The 15999-nt window shown below is 37.5% G+C and overlaps 2 protein-coding genes across 3 annotated transcripts in view; one reads left to right on the plus strand and one right to left on the minus strand.

Moving 5' to 3' along the window:
• The window catches only part of LOC120340982 (adenylate cyclase type 9-like), a 46841-nt gene extending 41066 nt beyond the window's left edge, over positions 1-5775 (plus strand). For both annotated transcript variants that reach the window (XM_039409389.2, XM_039409390.2), the window contains 6 exons: positions 415-547; positions 711-797; positions 1640-1719; positions 1892-2074; positions 2541-2613; positions 3198-5775. In XM_039409389.2, coding sequence (XP_039265323.2) covers positions 415-547; positions 711-797; positions 1640-1719; positions 1892-2074; positions 2541-2613; positions 3198-3301 — 660 coding nt within the window. In that variant the 3' untranslated portion in view covers positions 3302-5775. The remainder of the gene's footprint in view (positions 1-414; positions 548-710; positions 798-1639; positions 1720-1891; positions 2075-2540; positions 2614-3197) is intronic.
• Positions 1-15999, minus strand: part of LOC120340978 (transmembrane protein 131-like) — a 142063-nt gene that overhangs the window by 16586 nt on the left and 109478 nt on the right. The gene's annotated exons all lie outside the window — the stretch shown is intronic.

Genomic DNA, 15999 nt, shown 5'->3' on the forward strand with positions numbered 1-15999 from the left:
CCAATTTTTATTTACCAATTTTTATTTACCAATTTTTATTTTTCAATTTTCATTTACCAATTATCTTTTGTAAATAGTGACGGATTGACGGTATTCTAAAAAAAAAATCTTGAGGTTGAAGAACTTCAGTTATTTTAGAATTAACTACTTTATAATAGCTGATTAGCTGTTTTCTTGAACAATATGACTTAAACTGCCTCAAGTCTCTTGTCCCAAATTTGCGTATGTGCAATACAGCACCAGTGTTTCCTGTAACACTGCTCAGGGATGAGTCTTCTTTACTTGTGAGTGCGAGCAAATCTTTGAGCAAATTCAATTTAAAAAAAATTTTCTCATAAGGTAATAGTAGGGATATTACAGTTGGAATCAGCCACATCATAACTATTTGTAACACGTTTTCTTGTCATGCTACAGGAGAAGAACATGTATTCTAAAAATCATGAGAATGTCGGTGTCATTTTCGCATCCATTATCAATTTCAATGAGTTTTATGAAGAATCATATGCTGGTGGTAAAGAATGCATTCGTGTTCTGAACGAACTTATTGGTGAGCAATATAGGAACAACACAACATGTATTTAGTCTAAAAATTATAGTTAAATTATTGCTCTTTCCATGTATCTATTACTTCATTTTTTCTATTTCATTTATTTCACCTTTTTATTTTGAAAATTCAAACTTCTCTAAGAATTATTCTTTTTGTCACTTAGGTGATGTGGATGAACTTCTTGACAATGAGAAATATGCAGAAGTTGAAAAGATTAAAACTATCGGTTCCACTTTTATGATTGCATCAGGTTAGTAGAATTATGATCATAGGTTTTGCTTTTGATTTTCATTTGAAAAAATAGAATTCTGCGCAATTGCCATTCAAATAAGGCTATTCAACATGATAAAACAAAAAAGTGATAAATTTGTGCATTTGTGCGAAATATTTTCAAAGCTATTTTGGATGATGCGGTGGTCCACTGGCAGGCGTGTTAGAAGTAACTGTAATGAAATTACAGATTAAAATTTTGATTTTGAATCCCCTGCCCAGCATCTCAACCAGGGCATGATAAATTGCATAAGTAATACCGAACTAGAAAGATTCTGGCTCTTTCAAAATAAAATAGCTCCTTTTCTACCAATCAGCGTGTAAAGAGTCTTGTTCGGAATAAACGGCAAGTCGTATAAAATGTAAAAATATTTCCTCCTCCAGGTCACTCTGCAACTCCCTGCATCTGAAACAAATAACCAGTTAAATAGTCTCATACCTGATGCGGGCTAGTAACCAGACGAAAGGCTGTAGTTCACAATATTCAGGTCATCCTGTCATCTTCACTATCCCTCAGGGTTTATATGAAAACTCTAAAATAGACTCCTTTCCAACAAATAACCGGTTTACTATTCCTATACTTGCCATGGTAACCAGACACGAGGCCATAGTTCGCCATACAAGTATTAAGTAATCTCAATGGCTTTCCTCTCTTCGTGACAAGTATGAGAATTATATCCTTTCCGAGTTAGACTCTTTGTGGCAATGAAATGGGGCTCCCAACTACTGTCACAGAGGGTCGTTTGGAGACTGGGCTTTAATTCATACACATATGGTTTCAACCTATCAACTTACCATGAATACATAATGATATTATTTCAGGCTTGAACCCAAACATAGAGAGAGAACCAAACAATAATAATCATTTATGTACGTTGATGCACTTCTGCACTGAAGTTCAGGTGAGAAATTATTGGAGAATTGTTTGATTGTTGGAGAATTAGTAACCTTGGACGAGTATCTTAAACTATATGGCAAAAAAACATTTTTTATTCATAGAACAGATTTTTATTGATGCAGACGCCAATTGACGGCAAAAATTTGGAAATAAATTCCAAATTTTTCTTATTTTAGGATGTGATCTTTGAATTCAATGAAAACATGGTGTGCTTCACTTTTATTTTACGTATCGGATTCAATCATGGTTCTGTAACTGCCGGTGTCATCGGCACAACCAAACTGCTATATGATATATGGGGAGACACTGTCAATATTGCAAGTCGTATGGACTCAACTGGAGTTCCAGGAAAAATTCAAGTAAGTGGAAGAAGACTCCTATCGCATTGAGCTCAGCATCATATATTTATTACCATGAAATGCTATTAATTGTGATGTTTTTTGTTTAATTTTTATCACAAAGTTGTACCAAGACCTTGGTTTAACTGTATTTCAATCCGAATCAATAACATCTAGAGTTCAGGAATATATAAAATCTTGAATTACCATTTTATTTTGGCAAATTTTTATTTCACGAAGTCATTATTTATGTCTAATAGTAGTATAATGTGAACATCACTGGCCGCTTGTTTAGAGCTTTGTTCGTAGTGAGATAATGATACGCATCATTTTGAATATTATAATACACCTATTAGTGGGAATGCTCAGCATCCCGTTGAATTGTTTTCCGAACAATTCTGAACCGGTCAGTTATGGATGTCTATTTTTATAACTGTTAAAAACAATCATATCAATGAGCTATTTAAATTTTATATTTGATTTCTAGGTTTCTGAAAACAGTCAGAAATGCTTGAAAGATAAATTTGACTTCACATACAGAGGAAGTACAATGGTTAAAGGTATGGTAAATCTTATGCTCTATATTTGCAAAGTGCTGCGCCACTGCTCATCTGTGCGATAGTGCAAAGCGCGTAATGTACACGTTCGGAAGCACATATTTCTGTGAGCAGATTTATATGAAGTGCATTACCTTGAGAATAAATTTTGTACTCGCTTGTCAGATCGTCAATTGTATGACGTACTGCAGAGCAACGAAGTTGCCATTTGATTTTAACTCTTTGGCCATGACACAGGAACAACCTCATCCTCCACATTGATAATTAAGTACATAAAAAAGTATGTCATAATAATATATTGAAAAAGGCCACATACACGTCTCATTGTAGAAGGCTTTTAACACAGCAATAGATGGTGCGCCTGCGCCATAATTTGAAGTTTAATGTGGCGATTGTTGATTGTCAGAAATGAATGCGGCCCGCACGCTATTGAAAATGTGTATATTTGGCTCGCAAGTACATGAAATTTGCCGACCATTGCCCTAGACCCGTTATATCAGTGTGTCACACTAAAATTAGATAGCAACAGTTTCTTTATCAAACTTAGGGCTTCAGCCTTCGGCTAATAGTTTTCTAATACATTTCAGGGAAGGGTGAGATGCAGACTTATCTTCTTCATCGGGAGTCCGACAGACCTATCAAAGAAAATCCCAAACCAACACCAACCAATTTTGAGGGACAAGAATCCTGATCAGTTTGTTGTTCTAAAGATAATATAACTGGAAATATTATTAGCTTGGCTGGATGTCAAGATGGATGGTCTGTAGCAGTCTTCAACATTCACAAAGTTATCTGTGGACCACGTTTGCCTCGGATTTGATCAAGTATGATCTAACTAACTTTGTGACTGATTTATCACATGGGTTATTGCAATACAAGTCGTTGTATTTTACATCACGACAGTGCAGTATTCAAAGTCCACAACAACAATATTTGAGTAATCAAAGGATGTAGATGTCTCGACAGCATTCGCATATCGTTTTATTATTTTCCTTTTTTTCGATCTATTTTCTTCAATGTCTTATTATAGTCAGTATCGTTACTTAACAAACCAGTAGAAACCGCTTTTTTCCGTTCATTCGTTTGTTTTGCGCACACTTTTTAATGATGTACTCCTTTAATTTTATTTGATTAGATCAGTCTAACTTTAGAGTATTGTTTTAACACTTTACTGCCTTATTTTACTTTTTATAGACGTTTGTTACCCAGAAAAACCAGCGATTCAGATTTGTGTGCGTTACGATCACATGAATCTATTCTTTATTAACTCGGCTAAATTTTGCTCTTTCAAGGCGTATGAGCATAATTTATATCCATCAGAATGCCCTTTATCTCATTTTATCAATTTTTCTCTTCGTACACACACATGCTGCTATTTTTGTTGTCAAGGCGTTAGAGCACTCGATACAAGGTGTATTTCTCCTTTATTGAATTCTTTCCCTAATTGGGACAAAATATAGTAAATTTAAATTTGACGGAACTCTGCTTAAAATTTCATTTACAATTACCATGAAAAATGTCAATGATTTGCCAGGTTTAAAAGCATTTTCGGCGCAAGTTTAACGATGCACCATATGAACGAAGTCGGATGTGCATGTCAAAATTAATTATACATCAGATTCGAATTTAAAATGAGTAGTAATGATTATTCCTTCAAGCTCTTCATAGTTGGTCTTAAGCTCATTCAAAACCACATACACACCACAATTTAGAATATTTTCATCTGCACTTTTTAACACAGAGCCCAGCCTATTTTATTGGCAATGGCTCTGAAGAATTATTTTCAACGCTTTCAACAATCATGCTTATCTTTTTTCTTCTTGTAATTTTTCAATGGTAATAATTGACTGAATTTATTTAGAAGGAATTTGTTTATACTCCAGCTGTTTTATAAAACTGTTATAATCTATATCAGACACATAAAATGTGCTTTTATTCAAGCTATACTGGTTCTGATCAAGATAATGTGCTTATTTTTTTAAGACGATTTTCGAACAATTTATAACTTTTCTTTATTGTTGATGTATTTGCTTTTATCATGTTTTGATTACTGAGAGCGAGAACAAAAAAAAAGTATCTGAATACCACAACTGGGTGTTTTTTTTATAATCATTTTCAATTGTTCAGGTCACAAAATTAGGATTTAAAAAGCTCATTAACTTACTTGACCCCTAAAATTTTCACATACTGTATATGATTTAACTCCTATGTTGCATTCTTGCACAATCACTTTCATAAGTGACGGTTCATAAGTCTATTTAATATGGAGGGATGAATCTAATTTGTCAGTAACATTTTTTATGGGGCATTTGATATTGAGGAATGATTATTTGGTATTTTAGTCCAAAATAGCCCGTTCTCAAAGATACAGAATAATTTTTGGCTTGGTTCAGTTACAACTGAAACTCTGATATTGAAAATATCATCTTAATTTGAAGATCTACCTAATTATTTTATGTGATGTCACACAACCTTTTTATTTTTCGAGCTAAAATTTTTCTTGCAAATATTTTCGTCACTACCTGGAGCTTGTTGAAATATCATGTCTCGTTTTATTTTTATCATTTTATTAGGATATTGTTTTAATCGGGTCTGGTTGCCTTTTTACTTTATTTTGCAATATGTACATTGATTTACCTTATTTTCTTTTCCTTATATTTTTTCTCGTTGGTAACTAATTCTGATTATAATAATATTATTATTGAATGAACTTTTTATCTACTGCTATTTTTAATGTCGAGCAACCTTACTGAACTACCCTTTGGCTTCAATTACTACTACTTATTATTATAATGTACTCGGTATAACTTGATTGAACAATATGTATGAATTGTATGTGTGATTTTGCTTTGACAATACAATAAGTCAATTTCATCAAAATCTGGACTTTGAATTCTGCTTCATACAAACAATTTTAAATATTTTAATTAGGATCTGATTATTCGACAATCTGTTACACACATACTCATCTCTATTCAAATTTATCAGTTTTGGATGCTGGATCTATGATATTGAAACGTCTCGTATATTATTGTTGGCAAATTTCTGCACAATGTTCTTTGCTGCATAGGTTTTTCTTTATTGACATGCAAAACAGGATTCATTTTGCTGATATATTTTATGTTATAATATATTGCTAAGTTAAATATATTAGCAGGAAATTGATTGTGGTATTATTTTTTTTTTCATCAGAATAGCTTTAGAAGTGGTTGGGTGATGAGAGAGAACACTCGAATGTAACTGTAGCTAAGTGCAAGTACGTTACTCATCGTGCTGATTACAGGCGGAACCGCTGAAATGGCCATTAGTGGTGACTGTTATCGCCCTATCTCATGTTGACATTGGTTGGCTTGGCACGATGTGGTATCGCAGGAACGATTTTCGGATAGTATTGTTATCTATGGGTTTATTCTATTTGTCCACGACAAAATTCTGCGTGAAACGTATTGAGCGATGTACATCCCAATAATGAACAACCGGGTTTGTAAAATTCGGCGGACCAATCGTGTTTGAAATTGAAAAAGAATTAATTTGGATTTTCGCCGGTCTGCGATAAAGTATGTTGTTTCGCTACCAGTGTAGTTACCAGTGGCGGCGCGTCAATAAGGGGCCAACCGGGGCAATGCCCCGGTTGTTTTTTCGGTATAATAAAAAATATTCGAAAAATACCTCAATATCGGTTGCACAGACTGTCTACACCAGTGGTTCCCAACCGCCGGTCCGCGGACCGGTGCCGGTCCGCGAAGCTTTTTTGCCGGTCCGCAAGAAATTTTGTTGTCTTGTTGTTTTTATGCCGTACCAATCGCTTTACCGTAGACAAAGTTGCGTTGGCTTATTACGCAGTTCTCTTCTGCCGTCATATTACGACGTCTTTCGCGACATGTTGGCGCCGTATTACGCGACATCTTGGCGCCGATCACTCACACTTTTCGCTTTTCCAGCTCCGATTCATCGCGAATGCGCTCCATCAAATCTTGCAAAATTAAGAAGCCTAAAAATCGGCACGCGTGCCTTTTCTGTTCTGCGTGCTTTTCCTGATTAATATGACCATTCATATGAAATGTAATGGATATCTCCTCGTTTAAACTGGAAAACAGTCAAGAACAGTATATTAATCCAGTAAGATATGAACTTGTTGCGACCCCACAGGTGGTCACGCGATACACGCAAAAAAAGCATGAGCCGCAGAGATCTTAGGATTTACATAGGATAGGATTTACATATTTATCCCGGGGGAGAGGAAAGCCGATAAGACGGCTTATCCATATGGCGAACCACGGCCTCTCGTCCGGTTACCATTTCAAGTCGGGTATGGGATTAGTTTTTACTGTATTGTTTGTTTTCGGAAGCATGGACTTGGTGGTGGAGGAAGCCGTAACCGACCAGCGGTTACGTGAACCACCCAACGACGGCGAGGAGTCCAGCAATCCTCTCGCACATAACCATCCCTGCATGGGATTCGAACCTGCGAACCCACGCAGAGTAATTAGAGGTGCGGTGGCGAGCGTATTCCTAACGCTTAGCCCGTTGAGCCACACCGCCGCGCCGCCTACTGTGTCTTTTCCAGACACAGTAGGATTTTCAGCTTGTCGCCAAGTTATCGACGACTTTGTCATTGTAATGCAAATTCATTCCGTTTGAGGCGTCGATTAACTGCAGAGGGATTAATATTATGAACCCAATGAAAAAGAAAAGGCTTGATTAAAATTGTGATTCTTCTTTACAGTTCAGATTGAAAAAGAATTACTTATCACAATTTTAGATATCTCTTGATAACGAATACCCATCGCCAAGTAATCGAGCAATCAAACTGTGGTCCGTCTTTTCAGCCAGTTACTGCGTTATGCGAAAAAACATTCTCATCACTCGATTCAATTAAAACCTCACTTTGATTAAAACGAGGCAAGGAAATCGGCTGCACAGCTACGTGTTGCAAAAACTTCTTTGCCTCGTTCGCAATCTTGTATTGGAAACGAAACAGCAGCAAAATTTTCACAGAAGTTAATTGTGCATTATTTTAATGTGAGAATTTAATGCGTGCCTTTCTCACGCATAATGGGTGCCCAGCACTGCATTTCATTACGCAAATATATGGTATTATTTTATGTTTCACTCATTTGTAATTTTTGGTCGGCACATTATTTGATAGTTATTCTTCGTGTGAAATGTTTTAAAGTGTGCTTTTTTGTCTAGAAGCATATTGAGTGCCCGACATTGCATTATAAGACGCAAATATATGTTATTCTTTTCTGTTACGGCCATTTCAATTTTTGCCGGTCCGCGAGTACATTTAATCTAATTTTACCGGTCCGCCAGGGTAGAAAGGTTGGGAACCGCTGGTCTACACTAGCCATATTCTCCCGACATGGTTCATTTTTCGCTCGCAAAGCCTTCGCCGAACGTCGACGGTGCGACGCCGATTTTGCCCCGGTTGCTCATTGTATATCGTATTCTCTCTTTTATCTTCCACTCGCCACGTTTGTTTTCTGTTTCTTGTACTATATCATCGGGGCCGATCGGCGCTAGCCCCGAAATTATGACGACACAATGCCGACGTTTCTTACAACAACGTTTGACATATTCACGCATTCCTTCTTGTTCGTTGGTTGATTGAAGAGTTGATAGTTTCCTCGCCTTCGTTTTTGTCGCTTGTTTCGCTATTTGAATCAGTTAGAGACCTTTAGTCCATTTGCTTTCGATTTTCCACATTCCTTTTGAGCTCCTCACTTCTTTCCGGCTTCGCATTTCTTAGCCTTAGACCTCATAATGAATAAGGTTGATGCACTACTTCGCACTCCGTTTTCGCAGCTGCCGCTGGAACAAAAATTAGAGGTACAACGTCTTGGGCCTTATCAACCAAAAAATTGTTCACTGGAATAATCCCATGACGGAGGAAAGCGTCGGCGTACATTCTGCGCAGAAACTTGGTATAAAAAACACGAATGGTTGTGTTACAGCGAGGACAAAAATGCACTTTTTTGTTTTTATTGCCTACTTTTTGCTACCGCCCGTGACTCACGTTGGTGTAAATTTGGTTTTAGAGATCTTCAACATCTTTCCGAGCGCGCCAGGGATCATCAATCTTCTATGGAGCATCTGGACAATGCAGTAAAATACCGAACATTCGGAAATGTTAATATTGCAGCACAGTTGGATGGAGGACGCGCGGTTTCTATTCGTCGGCACAACCAAAACGTCGAGAAAACCCGCCATGTTCTCGGTCGATTGATAGTTGTTTTGAAGTTCATTGGTTGTCACGAGCTGTCCCTCCGTGGGCACGATGAACGGGCTGGCTCTTCTAATAGAGGGGTATTTTTGGATATGGTGGAATACACCGCATCCCTAGATACAGTATTGAGAGATCATCTTGATGCCGCAACTGTTTCGGAAGGGGCATCTAAGGATATCCAAAATGATTTGCTCGACTCAATGTATAAAATTTATTTACAACATTTGGCTCTGGAAATTAAGAATTGCCAGTTCCTTTCGATTCAGTCTGACGAGACAACTGACATCACGTGCGTTTCCCAACTGGCTGTGATTTTTCGGTTTGTGAAAGATGGTAAACCTACCGAGAGATTTCACAGCTTTGTACCAATCGTTGATCGCACGGCTTGCGGGATATCGGCTGTACTGAAAGAAGTGTTACAGCCTTACAACGCGAAGTCAAAATTGATAGCTCAAACTTATGACGGCGCGGCAGTCATGAGTGGGTCGAAACATGGTGTTCAAGTTTATATAAAAGAAGATTTTCCTCATGCGCATTTTTTACATTGTTATGCCCACCAATTTAACCTCGTTATTAAAAATATTTGTCTTGATACCCCTCTCGTCCGTATATTTTTTGCAAATGTTTCGGGGTTTTCTTCATTTTTTTCCGTTTCGCCGAAGCGCTCTGACCTCCTTCGCCAGATATGTAGCCGCCGTCTCCCAGCTTGTGCACCAACACGTTGGAACTTCCAATCACGCGTGGTGCAGGGCGTGTCCGAAATTAGGTCTGAGCTCATTGAGTGTTTCAATGGCATTCAGAGCTCTCCGGTTTGGGACGAACGCTCTGTGAGGGAGGCGGCAAGTCTAAAGCGTCTGCTAGAAGATGGTGAGTTTTCATTTTTTCTCGCTTTTTTCTCCACAATATTCTATCACGTGGATGTATTATACGGCGCATTGCAGTCAAGGCTAATGGATGGAGCGTCTGTGCAGTCGTGTATTTCAGACTTCTGCGATGCTGTATCTCGTATCCGGGAAACAATAAAATACGACGACACATGGAGTGCTTCTTTACGCCGCGGGCAAACAACGCAGCGTTTGATTTTGTCTGCAAAGAAATGCTGTGACATTCTGGTGAATCAAATAGACGATCGTCTGCGCACTGAACACCTTGCCGCGTTCTCTTTGATGAACCCCAAAAAATTTTCAAAATTTGCACGGCAATTTCCCATCCATTTGTTGGCTACTGTCTCCAAATTTTACCCCATGATAAACGTGGGTAAATTGGAAAATGAATTGCGATGTATATACACCAATCAAACTTTTTTGAACATCACATCAACTTGCGCGCTCTATGGGTTCCTCATAGATAACACTCTAGTAACTACCTTTGCGGCGTCTGCAAAATTTCTGGACATCATTTTGACGACGCCTATTTCTTCCGCCGACGCAGAGCGAACATTCAGCACGCTGAAGCGTATTAAAACGTATCTCAGAAACACAATGAAGCAAGATAGATTAAATTCCTTGGCTGTTTTATCCATTCACAGAGACGTTATTTCTGCGATGCATGACTTTAATCAGCGCGTTATTGAGCATTTTGCTCCCAAGAAACCGCGGCGTGTTGCATATATGTTCAAGCAGTAGAAGTCTAGCAGCATATATATCTGTGAGTGAGCGACGCATGTCCTTATCTTTGCATTACCTTTCCTTTCTTCATAGTAACGTTTTAAACCTTATTTTAGGTTTTGTCTGCTTTCCCGAAGTTTCTGTTAATATGTCATTGTATTTATCTGGGTAAATATTGCCTTTCCTTTTGAAAGAGGTTTCAAAATAAACTATGTCTATATTTATTAATCCCTTGACTTGGACCGGTTTTAAAGACACTTTCTCATCGTTAAAAATTGTCGCTTTTGCCGATTTGTTGTTACCGATGGAATGGTTTTTATACTCATAAAATGATGGGAGAACTTACAGCGCTCATCCTGTCCCCGTAGATGGGGGTGACTTGGTCCCGCAGTAGCTTGCCCCGGTTGTCAAAATGACCACGCGCCGCCACTGGTAATTACTGAATTATACAAAATAACGTTGCCTCATTAGGTGGTTGGGATTTTGACAAGTATGAACTGATTATGGAACAATCTGTAATATTTTAACATTGGACAAAACAAAAAACAGTGTTTGTATATACAGAATAAGATTTGAATATACAGAATAAGATTTTGAATTTACCTATATTTAAAATCAATCTTGCTATTTCCCAAAGTATCGTACGCTTCTTCGCAACCTACTACGTTTTGTTAAATCTTTCTATGTTTCGCCAAAGAACTTGGCTTTTCGTTAATATTCCGCATCTCGAGATTTCAACATTGAGGTCTTCACAAGATGTCATGTATTATCAAATCTTCTGCGGATTCCCCGTTTTCTGGAGCATTGTCAAACGCGTTCGTATATTTTTAAATTTTGGCAAATATTCACTATCCACGTGAATGTGAAGGTAATATTTGATTCCAATCGATGGTTTGTTGTTTGAACTGTTTTTGGTGTTTTGTGTTCACATTGAAGTATTGTGCCAACTGTTGTTTTTTTTTCTGTTTCATTCATTTCAATATTTTGCGACCGGTCCACGACCTAATTTCAATTGATGTTGCTGGCGCGCCCGGGTTAAAAAGGTTGGGAACCGCTGTACTAAACAGTTACGCGGGCTTACAACAACGTCCTTTAAACTAACAATCTATATGAAGGCACATTGTTTTCATTAGGATGATTAAATAGAATATAATGATTTTTGAAATTGCCGTACTTATCTCGTTGTGGGGTCGCGGGAGCTCTCGAATATAAATATCCCCCACGCAGGGGGCCAAAATAGTACATCCTGTGACGCGTTAGCATTATGTTTGTCAGCGTGCGGATTACGCTGTGCAATGAAATTGAACCCGATATTTAGACAGAGAATATGCGCATGAACTTTCGATGAAAAAAGGGTCAATTGAGACAGCCGGGATGGTTTAAATGTAGGCCTATGTAGTAAAATCGGAAAAAATATGGTAACCCTAGCTTTGAGGAAATCGCCTAAACCAGGGGTGGCCAACTTATGGCGCATGCGCCAAACGTGGCGCATTGCATGATTAGAGGTGGCGCATTGCATCTTTAACCCTTTTCATGCCAAAATTGTTAATCGCACTTGGCCGTTTTTTTGCGATTTACATGGTGAGTTTTGATTGTACTTAAAATCTATTCCTCTTACTCCACGTCGCTCACTTACGGCTTGTTGGAATTAGAAACAACAGGCGATTATCGACGTTAGCTTTGGACGGACTTTATGACATTCATTCTAGACTTTTAGCAAAAATTAGTAAAATTTACTATTTTTTCCCTACTGAAGTAAAAGTTCAGAACTTTTGGAAAAATAGAAAATCGTCATTTATCAGCTTGAAACATGGATTTTTCATTGCCCAGACTTCCCAAATATCTCCCAATAACCATTGAACAACCAGTTGAATTGCACAAGCCTAAAAAATTTATTATAAATCAACCCACAACATGCTGAAAATGACCCCTAAATACCACCTTTTTCATCCAAACTTTAAATGACCGTTGTCAACAAAAGCGAAGCGTAAAATCGCTTGCTGTGACGCAAGTACTAATCTCGAAGAAGCCTGGAGTAAAATCACGCGACGCTAGGCCAAACAGCTGATTAGCAAAGGCCAATTAGAATCGAGGGTAGAGTAGAGTAGATATTGATACTAAAGAACTGAGAAAATTTGCCCAGGGGTTTATATGTCGTTTCGGAACGACATATAGATGTGAACAAACATTTTCTGCCATGAAACTAATTAAAAGCAAAGCGAGGTCAAGACTTACAGATTTAAATTTGAAGAATGCACTTCTCCTCTCAGTAACAAACTTAACTCCAAGAATAAAAAAAACTGGCGAAAGTAAAACAGCAGCAAAAGTCTCATAAAGGCGGTACTTAAATAAAATCGATCAGTTTTATTTATTATACTTCCTTGCTTAATTTCTATTCATGTGAAGTTGTAAATTGTAAAAACAACATATACGTGTGTATATATGTGTGTGTATTATAAATTTATATAATTTCAACAAGAAGCGGACATTAGGCGTGGGAATACAAGAGATTTACGGCGCATCTGAAACATTATGTTTAAAACATGGCGCATGGTATGTGAAAGGTTGGCCACCCCTGGCCTAAACTAAAATAAGTCCAATCGGTCTTGCTCAAAAATATCTCAGCACAGGAGATCGCGGAACATACCGGTGCTGATGCAATAGAGCGAGTCGGTCGAGGTCCATCACGACTAGTTTGTCCCAAAGCCCGTTTATGTTTTTGTATTTGTTCAAACTGCTAATTTAGAAAAACGGTACCTACTTCTCGTGTCATTTTCACTCCCATTGTGTGTAGGCTTATGTATGTTTATTCGTCTCGTAAAAGCAAAAACACAGGAGTTAGTAAATATCAACATTGAAGAGGGAATGTATACACAAGACCAAACTGGCCTAAAACACATGAAAGTGCGGCATACACCCCTATGATAAGCAAATAAGTATTATAATATGGTCCTTCATACAGGCAGTTGTGCAAGGAGGGTGGATGGGTGGCAATATAGGCAATAGAGGTAAGGGTGGAGTATGCCCAACTGTTTGTACAAAGGAGTTGGTAGGACAAGACAACATCAATAAATAGAGACAATACAACATGGGATATAATACATATAAACATAATAATAAAATTGGACATATACTAAATATAGCACCCTTGAGTAATGATACCCCACCCTATAAATGGGAGAAATAGTCATAGGCCGCGAGCCGAGGCCATTTATCTCTCAGTTTCGTAGCGCACATAAGGTAACTACCTGAAAATGATTTTAAAATGTTCCTTAGAAATTTAGTAACAAATATTGCCTTATTCCCACTTCCAAAAGTTGCACGTTTTACAGAAAAGACGCTTTTACTACAATAAATACGTGTGTTACCGTCTGTCCTATTTTCTCTGCTTTTCCGGTATCATAGGCCAATTAACGAAGACCTCTGCATGACGTAAAAATCAAATTAGTCAGCTGTAGGAGGATCCCCCGTGGTCGGATGAATATCAGATGTACTATTGCTCGCTTTTGCGTTGGGTAGCCTTTCCATAGTTTTTTTTTTTCAGTTATTATTAGTTCAGTTATTCTAAGGAGGTGTTGAAAAGTATAAGTAAGATATTAAACACTTGTGTATCCTTACCATAAATAGCAATTTTAGTTGAGCACTAGCTCATAAGACGTTGTTAAATGGGTACGATGCGGTAACTCACAAACAACGATATTTTCTGGCTTGCATGAAATGTCTATGATTAATTTAATGACTCTTCTTGACTATTCAGCAGACTTATATATACTACTATATAGGCCACAGCATATTTGGAAATAGAAATTAATGGCTGTTTCTGTAATGCACGGTTGTGTGAAAGAGAAGAAAATAATCAATTTTACTAATGTCGGTTAGTCTAAATCTGAATTCATAAGGTCGACAAGAACCTGGGAAGCAATGATAAGTTATGCCATGGAAAGAAAGCAGCATTGGAAGCGATTGAGAGGTGAGAAATCAAGTTGTAGACAGACAGTTGATGTTTTAAAATATAGTCTATAGTCCAAACTCATAGGGCATTTCAGACTGTGATATATCAAAATTTAGTGTAGATATAGTCTAGTACTGGTATGCAAACACTGCTGGACGGTAGTACATGCAATGAGCATATATACCAGGAATGTTACATAACGCGCTTTTTCGCGCCAAAAAATGCTAAGTACCGTTACGCCGTGTCAGAATACCGCTAATAAAAACGACTACGGACTGCCTGCTGTTGTTTGGAATTCCATGAAATTCTGACATAATTTAGATAAAATACACAACTATGATTCGGTATTTGAATTTTTTCATCAGCGCATAAATTTCCCATCATTCGGGGCTTTTAAAAATTACGTTAAAGTTATACGTACTGCAAATTAATGATATTGTCTATGGACACCAATAAAATATATATGGACGCATGTATTGCATTCCTAACTTGATACTTACTAATTTTTATGAAGTTTGTTCAATCAGAACATTGTTAATTATTACCCGCAGCGAGGCACTGTCAAACTAATATGCACAACACCAGGGTTGATTTGCGACGATCTTCCGACGGCCTCAACGATCTTTGCCAGAATAAAATGCTAAAATAATCCCAAATTTTCTTAGATGTGACGCACATCAAAAGATTAGTGATTGATATGTGTTCTTTTTTCATATTCGTTAAAGTTTTATTCAAAAAGTCAATTCGCATACGTTTACGAAACGGTACAAATTAATTCAAGGCACAGGAAGTATGATCTTAGCACGCGTCTGTCAACGCGCATCAGTTATCGATTGAATGCCGACATTTTCCCTCGCAGCGATTTCTCTCGTTTAGCGTTTCACTAAGCGCGGTGAATATCTTACGAGTTAAGGAATATTAAATGATAATTAATCGTTCATTAAGGTCGGATATGAAAAACGCCAAATCAGTTAATTGCCACGTAGGCGGGGACTTGCGTAGTGGGAGGGTCGTTGCCGACCAGAGGTTATGTAAAGTTCAGAAACTTTCTTGTACATAATTAATTGGAAAGCAGCTAATTTCGTTAAAAAGAATTTGTAAACGTTTTTGCATTAGGTTCTTCTATTCACAATAACTTTTCGTTCCTAATTTTTTTCGATTACCTTCAAAAATAGCCGAGATACATTCTGTTGTTTATCGGTCTGACATTCTTTCGGTCACAGTTTTTGAGTCGGCGCAATACAATCCTTATGGAAAAAATTGTGGCTTATCGGGCGGTACTTAAATGCCGATATCTCCGTTAATTCTTGGCCGTTTTTTGCAAAATTGGTATTGTTTTCTTATTTTCACTTAGATCTATCCACTGGTGCAGTTTTTATTTAAATCGGATGAACTTCAAATTTTTTGTAACATACCTATATATACGCTCATTGAGTACATCAGATAAAATGCATTATGTATTCAAGGTATTAGTTAGTATTTAGTGGTATTTTTACACTCATGCTGTTCAAAATATGATTTTCTTCCTCATTTTTCAGATACTGTACTACAAAAGAAAACAGCAATGTTCCACCAATCCGACGTAACGCAGGCTCTAATCC

The sequence above is a fragment of the Styela clava genome, chromosome 14, assembly GCF_964204865.1.
Source record: "Styela clava chromosome 14, kaStyClav1.hap1.2, whole genome shotgun sequence".
Classification (NCBI taxonomy): Eukaryota; Metazoa; Chordata; class Ascidiacea; order Stolidobranchia; family Styelidae; genus Styela; species Styela clava.